General features: G+C 39.1%; 1 protein-coding gene across 2 annotated transcripts in view; it reads left to right on the forward strand.

The window, feature by feature from the left end:
* Positions 1-12188, forward strand: part of Ghr (growth hormone receptor) — a 239746-nt gene that overhangs the window by 109424 nt on the left and 118134 nt on the right. Inside the window, exons 2-3 of one of the 2 annotated variants that reach the window (XM_048368191.1) lie at positions 4329-4335; positions 4958-5044. In XM_048368191.1, the coding sequence (XP_048224148.1) occupies positions 4975-5044 (70 nt within the window). In that variant the 5' untranslated portion in view covers positions 4329-4335; positions 4958-4974. The remainder of the gene's footprint in view (positions 1-4328; positions 4336-4957; positions 5045-12188) is intronic. The other variant, XM_048368192.1, reaches the window with a different exon arrangement.

The raw sequence follows: 12188 nt of genomic DNA on the forward strand, positions 1-12188 counted from the left end.
AAATATTCAATCATTTCTCATAGATATGTCTTTCCTTCTCAACTCTTGTACTCAGTCATCCCCAAATATGTTCCCATGCAATTAGGTGAAGAAGCTGGGAGATGAAGCTTCAACCTGAGGAAAGCCCATTTTTGCAAGTTATCTATACAAAATACCTAGTAGGTATTATGCTCAATTTTCAGACCCCCACAAAGACCACCAGAGACCCACACCAATGCAAAAGCAAAAGGAGTCTTTATTGCAAGCTTGAGCTCTGTCCTCTGCGCACTCAGCGTCGGTGACGCTAAGAGGCCCTGAGCCTAGGGTTTTCAGCTGTTTTATACATTTTTGGGGGAGGGGGGAAGGCAGGGACTTATCATACATCATAGCATCTTTTACAAATCAACACACGCCGAGGGAAAATTATAAAATAATTCTAAAGCGTGTTTGGTGCATTTGATGGTGGGAAGTTATCTGGAAAGGGTCATTGGTCAGATCAAGGGACCCACACATTTAAAATTGATTGGTTAAGCCATAAGGGTGTAGCAAGGGGGATACGGGCATAGCTACAGGGTTTTAGATACTGGAAACCACACCTGGGTGGGGGAGTTCTGGTAACTCCAAAACTTGTTCTTCTTCTCTGGCGGTCACTCTATGGGTGTTTATGGTTTTTCTGAGAACTCTCTGCCCCAGGGCGTCTTTATGGTCTTTACTGGAAAGCGAGGGGTGGGGGATAGGGCTTACAGTAAGGTCAGTGAGGTACAGAATGGGGTCTTAGTACAATATGGAGTTTCCTAGGTCCTTAGCCACAAAGCGGTTTACAGAAGCAAAATTAGCAGTTAGTAACTACAAAATGGTGGTTACAATTCTTAGTTTCTCAGTAGGTATCTGACTGATAAGAGTTTAAAATGCTATTTCTGTCTGCTTCTACCTTCCAATCCAATTTTATTTCCTTTATTTATATAAATGTGAATCATTTCTTGTCCTTCTACTAACCTTTTAGAATATTTCGTAAACATACTTAGAATTCATCCCCATACCACAGGATTCTTTCTAAGTTTTTGCCTATGAATCTCACCAGAGCTTCTCTTCCTTTCCCTCAGCCATCACAATCTCATCTTTCATTCAATTCTGACTTTAAGACTTTCAATTCAGTAGCTCAGTTTTCCCCTAAACTTTCCATTTTTAGATATGTTCCTTCTCTTCATAGTTTCAAGTGCTTATATTACCTGATTCTTGAAGTTAGGAACCATGACTTTCATTGCTTTTGCATTCATCTCCATAGTGCCTTCCTTGCACAATGCTAACAAACTCAAGAATTTCAGAAAATCCACTGATATCAAATTTAAAGGAATTGAACCAATTGCTTTCTTTGCCTTGAGTTGTTTATCAGTTTGGGGGGTGGGGGTGAGAAATATTGTCTCTAACCTCTGTCTCTTCTCCATGCATTTATGGACTGTGTTATAGCCATGGAATGAAAATCAGTATAGCATAGGCCTGGTTATGTAATTTGGAAGCCTCCTCTGTTGGGCAGTCCTTGAAGTTAAAAGCCATGCCAGCTGGATTACAGTGATTTTTCAACTGACGCTCCCTTGAGGAAGGGGAAAGCAGGCAAAATGCCCCAGACATTGAGGGAAGAGATGGTGTGAGTTCCATTATGCAAGAAGAGGACCTCATTTTTTCCCTCTCACTAAAACTTTACTATGAGGACGGAGCCAAAGAAGGAATAAATATCACAAGAATTTTAAAGAAATATTTTCCCCTAGGAAAGATTTTCAAACTTAAATACAAAATTGCTAGGGTATAATTTAGTAGATCCTTCTGAAACAAAAATGCTTAACTCTATTGGAATTATCAGTAGATCCCTGATGACTGCAGGTTTAATGGGTGCTTGTACCTCATATTTTATATATATGTATATTTATACATATATACATGTATATTACATACACACACACACACATATATATATATATATATGAGATGAGTTTGGGAATTTGTGCACATAAGGTTTGGGGAAAAGGATTTCCTCCTCACATTAAACACACCATTGCTACAATAAAATACCAAACTTGATGTGCTATCATGCCATCCTTCTGAGGACATTTTAAATCAAAATGTAATAAAGGAAGATTCTTCTTCCATCTAGAAGCTTCCATGTGGAACTCTATAGAGCTGATGTGGGCAGCATATGAATCCAATCTACCAAATGTCTGTTGTCTTGAGTCACATGGTAATGCTAAAGTCTTCTTCAGGGGAGTACAGAGAAGGTTTCATTCAAAGGTCATGTCCTTGGAGCCCACAGCAGTGGAAGGGGAAAAAGAGATCTAATTAAACAGTTAGTTCCTACTGAACCCAACAATATTTGTTCATCTTCTTCTGGTTCACATCCCAAATTAGAATGGTAGAGATGGATGGGATGACACTCGTCAAGATGCAAGATACTCATAAACTTACTCATTAAATTGAAATCTCTTGGTACAACTACTAAATGATAATTTTGAAGATATTTAAGATTATAGTCCAGTCCTTATGCAATACTTCAGGTGGCATTGAACTTCTTGCATCTCCCATTTGGAAGAGTGGCAATTTTAGCTATCCTTTTTTTCTGCTATAGGAGTAGGAAAACAAATTTCTGGTTTATTTTGCTTTGAGATTCCAGTTTGCTTGTTTTGTTTTGTGAGCAAGAATATGTTCTACAGAGTTATGTCTGCTGTATTTCTGCTGTGTGGCTCACATCTGTAATCCCAGCTATCCTAGACTTTGGGAAGCAAAGATCAGGAAGATCATTCTCTGAGGTTAACTCAGGCAAGAGCATTCACTCTCTCTGAAAAATAACTAACGGAACAAAGAGGACTGGGGACTAGCAATTGGTAGATTGCTTACCGAAGCAAGTGTGAGGTCCTTAGTCCAAATGCCAGTACTGGTTTTAAAGAAAGAAAAAGAGGTGTGGTCATTTAAATTCCTTTCTTGGGAGAAATGGAGTTCACTTACAGTCAGTGTTCAGATGTTTCAGGACTGGGGCTGGGAGTGTAATTCCATTGTAAGCACGCTTACAGTAGTATTTGTGTTTGACCCCCATCACTGTGAAAGAAAGAAAGCACAAATATTTGGGGGTAGGAGAGAGGTCACCTACTTTTCTTATGAAGCAAGCTGTCACTTATTTATGATGTCTCCCATGGCTCTCTGAGCTGTTCCAAGAGGTGATTTCCAAAGCACAGGCAGCACTCTTCTGGGAAATGCAAAGATTTTTGTATTTTTAATCAGAAGAGAAAATTAAAGAGACCAGGAGTTTGGAAGTTCACTGATCCAGCCTGATATCAAGACAGCATATGCCAGTGGAAGTTTTTTCCCCTCCCATATGATGGAGAATAACCAGTAAAATGAATAGTGTGTACAATCCAGTCCTCGATGCGTTCCCCACTCAAAACATGAAAAGATTAGAAGGGAAATATCTGGATATCAGCAGCATGACATTTCCAGCCTATAACATATTTGGTTTAGCCTTTTTTAAATGCATTTATACCCAAGGATTCAAATATGATTACATAGTGTGTAAGCCCTGGGAGTAAAGGACACAGGGCAGAGCAGTCCACTGATTCACATTGCAAAGTAGATGAGCATGACACAGGCCATTAGTCCATAGCCTTCCAGGTTAAGAATTAAAAACCTGGGTGTTGTAATAACTGCAACCAATGTCTGTAAAGCTGTGTCTGTGGGTAGCTGTGTTTCCTTACTCTCATGGGTGTGCACATGTATCTGCAGATAAAAGCAGATATTCTTTATATAGACATATCTTCAGTAAAAATATTTTCAGAACCTAAGATAGAACAACAAAAAACAGAATGCTTGTCCACTGTCTAGAGGAGAAAGCGCAGAAAGCTAGACATTTTATTCCCATTCACAATTACACTGTGACAGGGCACTGTACCTAAAGATTATGAAACCAAACATTCCTATTCATCATTTCAGCTTGATTAAGGATAGCAAGAATGGCTATTTCATTATTGTAAGATTGGATAGTAATAATTTTAAGGCCATTCTCCTGCAAGCCGTGATGGTATGAAGATCAGGTACGGCTGAGTGTCTTGTAAATAATGCACCTTTATAGAAATACAGTAGCTTAGCTTAAACTAGTTGGCATTGGTGATCAGATAACAGCAACAGCTCTACAAAAGTCAATGTGCTGGGTTCATACCCAGCCAGTCCAAACTTGTCTCTAGAGAATCCTGGACATATAGACACCATGACTTATTTTTTTCTAGAGAAGCTTATTTCCTCTAAATGAAAATACATCCTAACTAGGGCATGTCAATCAATGCCCTGGTCCTTTAGACTGAATGATTCAGGCGAAGCCACATTTGGGATTCAAATTGGCTTCAAATGGACTGAGTCTTTCAAAGCCCACAGGGCTCATAAAGTCAAAACCAGCTGAACGTCCGGGATGTTTTGTTTCATTTTGCTTCTCACCTTCCTTCTGCTTCTAGTTACTCCTCCTTGAGATAGCTCATTTGGGCAATGTTTTCAGTGTTAATTGTGCTCATTTGATCCTGAAGAAATGCTTCTATTACAACAGATAACTTTGTTTCTCCTTTTAAGGCCTGTCTAGCCCGAAGTCCCATGCTTGGTGAAGTTAATGGACTTTTTTTTCCCTATTCCTGGATGAAATTAAACCAAAACACACTGTCTCTGTTCTGGAGGCAGTGTGTGGGGATCATTTGCTTTGAGGTAGTTCTGGAGATGTCGCACAGGAATGAACATCTCTAGTGTCCATGCTATTTCCTGAAGTGAGGCCCCTGCGGGAAGTAGAACTTATTACCACCTTCTCTTTGCCCTCATGAAACTGGGGCCATGAATGACCTCCTAGAATACCTCCTCTGACTGAGACGCCAGCACTCGTGGTTTAACCACTCTTTAAATACCCTTTCATGGTAGCATCTGCTTTTCATTGCTTGACTTCATCTGGCTCTTCTTCTGATTGCAGGTCCCACAGGTATGGATCTTTGGCAGCTGCTGTTGACCTTGGCACTGGCAGGCTCAAGTGATGCTTTTTCTGGAAGTGAGGGTGAGTTTTGCTGTCCCAGTCCCGACCCCAGTGTTACAAAACAACCCTAAGCTTTGTCAAATCCAAGTTCTTTGGGCAATGTAGTTATAAATTTAAGTTTTAGGTAGTAGCTAACAGGAAATGTGTCTTAGTATCATAAGCTAGCAGGACTTCTCTGCCTACATTTTGCAAGGAATACAGTAGTAAGCTTTGGTATCTGATGTTATCATATTGAAAAGAAATGCTTCAGAGCATGCTAAGGGCTTTCATATCAAAGGCAAGCCTGGTCTCTGGTCCTTAGGCTCTGGAAGAAATAGCACTGAAGGATTATTAACCTACTGATCTCCCAGCTCAACTATGGCTAAGGAAATCATTGTCTGCTCCACAGCTCAGAATTCAGGCATCTTAATCATATTCTCCCAGAAAGGAAATTGCCAGTTTCACATGCATTTCATTTCTCACTCTCTGTATGATTATCATTTGTTTGAGTTTGAGAGAATAGACACCTGAAATAATGGAATGATATACCCAGAAGTTATGAATTTCCTTGGCCATCTCTGTCGTTTCCCCTTCTTTTTTATACCTTTCTCCTTGTAGAGAAGTTTCAATATTTTCAAACCTACATTTCATTGTAGAGACAATAGAAACCAGGAAGAGTAATGAAAGCAAAAAAAAAAAAGAAAGAAAGAAAGAAAAGGATTTTTCTCTCTGCTTAAGGAGTAGGCTGCTTTTTCAAGGATCATCTTGAGGCTTGAGTATTTATTTACCTTACTTGAACTTTACCTAAAGATAGGAACAACACATTTTTACTCATGCTGTGACACTGAACTCTGATGTTGCTTTAAGAGTAGCTGACTTCCTTACTCAACACCCAACTCATATTGGAAAACACAGTTTAACAGCAGACTTAGCACCTTCAGATGTCCTCCCTGACCTTGGAGCCAAAAATAAATACACAGCAGAGAGCTGCAAAGGGTGACCAGAGTAACTTAGAAAATGCAGTGGGTGAAATATGTTATTCTGTCTCTTAAAGCAATTCAAAAATATTTATAGAAAAGAAGTCATAATTGTTTGAAATATTTTGGGTCTCTCTAGTGTAATAATGTCAACACTATGCAAGTCAAACATGGAGAAAAGGGAGGGCTTCGTTTCAGCAGCCTTTCTCATGGCTGGTTTTAGATACTGGTTCTGAGCCAAAGAATTACAACTCAGATCCTCTGCTGTTGCAAACTCATGGTGGTTTAATCTTTCCTTTCTTCACTAAGGTGACCTCTCTACAGGGCAAGGCTTGAGAAATTTTTAAAGCCTGTGAAGGAAAAACTATGGTGTAAGAATCTTTAAAGATTTTTAAAATGCATTCTTCATTGTGAAATTAGAGCTCATTTTGAGCTCTAGAGAATTTGCAGTTAGCACCTACTTCAGCTGTTTCAACATTTTAGTAAAATAAAGCTTAAAGAAAAATCATTAGCTAGTTTTGAAGAACTAAATGTTATGTGTACATTTTATGGTACAGAGCAGATGTTTTAAAACACATGTATAGTACAATGTATTTGTATTATACAAAACACTGTGTACAATATTCTGTGCAATGTGTTTGTACAATGTGTATGCAATGGTTACTATAGAGGCACTAATTACCATATTCATCTTCTTGTTATCCATCCCTCACCTTCCACTCCACTAAGAAGCTATAATTTACTCACTTAGCAGAAGTCTTTTTTTTTTTTATTGTCAAACTGATATACAGAGCGGTTACAGTTTCATACGTTAGGCATTGGATACATTTCTTGTACTGTTTGTTACCTCCTCCCTCATTTCCCCCCTCCCCTTTTCCCTCTCCCTCTACAGAAGTCTTGAATACTACAATACAATGAACAACTTTTAACTATGTTCTTCATGGTGTACTATAGAGCACTACATTTATTCATTTTACATACTTGCTGCTCTGCGTCCTTTGGCATATAATCTTCCCATGTTTTTCCCCTTACTTTAACCCTGGAACCCACTGTTGTCTATCTTTTCTTTCACTTTTATTCTTTTAAGATTCCATATATAAATGAGATCACATAATATTTCTTTTTCTATGTAGCCATAGCATAATATTCTTGCTATGGCTAAGTTCACTTAGCCCAATGTCCTTTACAGATACCAAGATCTCTTCTTAAGGCTGAATAAGACTCCATTATATGTGTGTACATATATAATACATATATAATATGTATATATGTGTATTCACTATGGAATATATACATATTTATATGGTTATATACATACGTGTATCATTGTTTATTCATCTGCTGGTGGTTGTTTAATATCTTGACTAGTGTGAATAATGCTGAGTGAATGCCAAAGCACAAATATCTTCACAAGGTAATAAGTCCATTTCTTTCATTACCTGGGTTTAATATTAACCATTTGTTTTACTTTGCTTTTTAATGATTTTGTGTTTGAGGGAAAGCAGAGTATAAGAACCTGCAATGGTTTATAGTAAAGATAAACCAAATATCCTACCAGTATTTAACTTTGTCCCTTCTTTTTTTCTTGTTGAGCTAACCAGAATTTCACCGGACTATATGGGTACTCTAGAATACTTCCTTAAAATGGCATGGTGATCAAGGATGGAGTAGCCGGTTGTATACGTAGGTGCAGGTCAGCATGGTCAAGGAGAGCATGCATGCGTGTGTTCATTTGCCAGTTGTGGCCACTTACGTAATAGGTTTGGTCATTGTCATCACATGTCATGACATGACCTCAGATGACATTAGTGGGCCATGTGCTTTTATTCCTACCAGATCAGAATGAAATCACTGTGTTTATTTCCTCTCCTAAGCAAAACACACAGGTGAAGTGTGTGTGGGCATGCATGTATGTGCTGATCCTGGGACTTGAACTGAAGATCTGATCCCTGAGCTTAACTCTAGCTCTCTACCACTGAAGCCATAGATCTACTCTGGCTTTTTGATGGTTAATTGTATGTATGAATCTCATAGACTTTTCCTGCCTGGGATGACTTGAACTGCAATCCTCAGATCTCAGCTTCCTGAGTAGATAAGATAATAGAGTTGAGCCACCAGTACCCAGACTAAGAATTTTTAAAATACATGCACTAATCGAGTTTTATATTATTTTTTGGTTCAGTTTGGTCAGTGTGAAAGATGTAATGGCACTGGTGAGTGACCATGGAAGCATCAATTTTAGAAAAGTCACCCAGGAGCTGATAGAAGGTGCCAGTTCTGTATGCCTAGGCAAGGTTGGCCCTTGAACTCTTGAGAAGCTCCCCTCACCCTTGAGGAGACCATTAATTAACACTATACTAGGCTTGAAAGGATGTTTTTCATTAAATATAATTGCCCTTGGGAAATTTAATGAGAACCAAACATTAAACAATGCCCTCATTGTATTAGCTATTGCTGTAATAGACATTTATCCCTCTCTGTCTCTCATCCTTAATATGAAGCACTATATCTGCCCCTCAGTGAAAGTTACAGTCTCAGAAAGAATTGCTTATTGCAACATCAAGAATGTTGAACAATGTCTCATTTTTATAGGGCTGGGCCTGGCTGGCTTAACAAGTGGTTATATCCAATATCTCCTCCTCGATTATGACTAATGAGAAATGGGCATAAAAACCTGATGGCTATAACAAGTACTTCTTTATATACCATATAGCTTTACTACAAATCAGTCAGCAGATGAGCAACAGCATTGGTCCTTCACATTTGGCCATGAAGACCAATCTAACAGAGACATGAATAGCTTCTAATAATGAATGAGGAACTGTAGGTATTTAAAATGTACACTGTATGAGGAAGACAGATCATCAAAATGCTCTAGAAAAAACTAACCAAGGTAGACTAGAATCATTCATTTTAAAAGTCCATTGCATAAATATTTCTTAAGAGCTTTGTGAATGCTTACACTTAAAGCCATGAGGACTACAATGATTCTTTCTCAAGGAATTCATCATGAATTAATAGATCAGATATATGCATCAAGAATAATATCAAGTCATATCAGTGAATGACCAAAATGACCCAAACCATACTATAGAGGAGTAGCAACAAGAGGAGGGTCTCTTTGGCTCTGATGAAATGGACAATTTCCTGAGTCAGGATTGCACACTTCAGTGGACACTGGAATGAAGCATTTAAAAGGCTAAGAAGTACATTAGCAGCTGATATGATAAAGGCACATTAACAGAAATGGGAAGGAGATTGGAGAGGAACGTGACAAACAGTTTGTTGAGTTACTGAATTTATATTATGTTCTGTACACTGGGCTTGGGAAGAGTGGTTCTTTTTTGTGCATTTAACATTCACAAATACTTATTGAACAGGGACTTTGTGGAAAGTAGATAATTTAGCTAGACACATATATCTATATATATGATAGATATTTAGGAATGGCCTGAAGGCAAGACTCTCAGTTAGCATCTTACTACTCTACAGATAAATTCTGCAAAAGGTGTTACATTTTTCTATAACAATCAAAGTAAGAAATGTATACTGTGTGAATCCATGACCCAAAGGAACTGGGATCCTCCAATTAATGTTCTTTTTTTAATCACAGAGTGATATAATGCTATGTACATGGACACAACACATATTTGGAAGAAAGGAGTCTTCTATCCTCTCTGTTTAACAGGAAATAATGGAATGGAGTGAGGAACTTTCAGTTTCTTAATACATCCCATCCTACTATTGTTGATGCTCCACAGAGTTCTGAAAAGTTGCCAAGACATATTAAAGATATTTCAAGGATGTATTAGAACCAGAGTTGCAATGAGTAAACATTAAAGCTTTCCCCTGGTATAAATATGTTCAGTAATGAACAATTCAAAGCTTTGCCTCACTGGAAGAGTATGTCCTTTACTTGCTGCAGTCTCAGTAGTTATCCAGGCCAAGAAGAAATCTTATAGTCTAGGTCCATGTATCAGCAATCCTGTGTCACGTTGCCCTGCTGGTATCACAGATTTACCTTGACATTGAAATCCAGCAGGTTGCAACAGGCCCTGTAAATCTGCATGGTGCCAGCGGGAGTTCTTAGCATAGACCTTTGCAGATAAGGACACAAAACAGTCTCTCAGCAAGTTTTATCCTTTATGGTTCCAAAGAGGAATTTTTAACTTATGCTCCCAACTTGAAGAAGCTCACCATTTATCGATGTAAAGATAGGAATAGCCACATAATTCAGGTAAGACCATCGTAGCTTGTTAAAGAGTTTTGGGTTCCTTTTAACATTTTTATTATCTTTAAGTACTTGTACAAGGGGGTTGCCATTTTTAACTAGGTAGTAATCCTGTTCAATTTTCATTTTGGAAATACTACTATTAACACTCCTAACAAGATAAAAGTGAATTGAGATGAATGTAGCATAGAGGAATAGGATTGTAATAGATCAGGAGAGGAATGATCCTAGTTTGGCAAGCTTGGTAAATCCCTAGCACTTAGTCTAGTGAATTGTGCATCCCCCCACCCCTTTGGGAATTAGCAGTGCTTCTTACTCCATTCATTTCTCTTTCTACACTTGCTAGCTGCATGAAGCCCTGACTCAGGTGTATCACAGTGAAGTGGCAGGAGTTGCACTGTAGTACTCCTCTGTGGACATGCTGAGTGCTGCATGATGGAGTATTCAAGCCACTTTTCTTATGTACTGTTTTCCACAACTCCTTCTGCTGTTATCCAGTTCCCTAAGTGTGGGGCTGTAGCAAGGTTTTGGTTATCCACCACACAATGAGACTTGATCTTGAATACAAAGGTCTGAACTTCCTCCCATGAACACCATAAAATGTAAGCAGAATTCAACAAAAGTCTCAAAGCTATGGGCCAAGAAGAATCCAGACAGAATCTTGGAGGTTGTCTGAGCCCACACAGAAGCTGACTCACACCTATGAGGAAACTGGCAGTGAGTGATTAGTTTTATATCTGCACTAATTAGCAAATAAAAGAATCAAGGCCACCCATGAATAATCCCATTTTGCCTATGCCAGTGATGAACTATTTGTCTAGTCATTCTTCTTTCTAGGATAAGACCTGCTCCTGGTTTATAAGGTGGCCCTACATATCACTTTCCTTTTACCAAGTTCAGTAGCCTAAGCTGGGGCTCAAATTATGGGGTACACAGGAAAGGGGCTGAGAAAATACATTTGGTGTTTGGTGCAGTCAGAGAACAGCTCATAGAGATACCTGGTTATCTGCCTCTGGCTAAGAGCTAACCCAGGCTCAGCTATGCAGAAATCTATGCCAGTTTACACTTGCCAAGCCAACCTCTGCTGGATCAGGCAGCATGCTTGCCCTAGGAAAACCCTCTCAAACAGCACCTGCCTTTGGTGGTTTTCTTCTCATTGTGTGTTGAAGTCAATGTGGTTTGTTTCCCAGAGCTGGTTTCAAAGTTAACTTTTTTTTTTTTTTGCCAGTCCTGGGCTTGGACTCAGGGTCTGGGCACTGTCCCTGGCTTCTTTTTGCTCAAGGCTAGCACTCTACCACTTGAGCCACAGCACCACTTCTGATTTTTTTATATATGTGGTTCTGGGAATCGAACCCAGGGCTTCATGTATACGAGGCAAGCACTCTTGCCACTAGGCCATATTCCCAGCCCCAAAGTTAACTTTTAACTGTGTCTAATGAACAATTTGAACATAGGCATCTTTGAGGCCTGGCTCTGCTACTGTGGGACTGACGTTAGCCAGCCATACTTCCACACACCTAACTTGTCATCAGGTGCAATTGACTGAGCCACAGTTCCTCCAAATTACCTTCGTCTTTTATGAAGAGCAAGCCCAACAGTACTATGTTGGCTTTTTCAGCAATATTTACTTAATGCTGTCAATAAATCGTGAAACCCAGAGCAAACTTTCTTCATCATCTTTAGTTGGCAGTAGAAACTAGCTGGGGATGACGTGTAACATAAACACCCTTGAAAATCTGATTGCACAGTTGGTCATACAGAGAAAGTATTCCTCCATGTGCTTCCTGATGACTTTAGAGGCCCAGAGGCCCTGGGGCTTCGAGGACTTCCTCAGCCTCAGCTGACTTTTCTTCTGTTATTCTCCAAATCTGTTCAAAATCAATCCACACTCTTTCATATGATTCAGCAGCAATCTTTGTTTGCATAACAGCTTACTTAATCAGGTCTATATTACAGTTCCATAGCAAGATGGCACAGA

This window comes from Perognathus longimembris, chromosome 19 (assembly GCF_023159225.1).
Source record: "Perognathus longimembris pacificus isolate PPM17 chromosome 19, ASM2315922v1, whole genome shotgun sequence".
Lineage (NCBI taxonomy): Eukaryota > Metazoa > Chordata > Mammalia > Rodentia > Heteromyidae > Perognathus > Perognathus longimembris.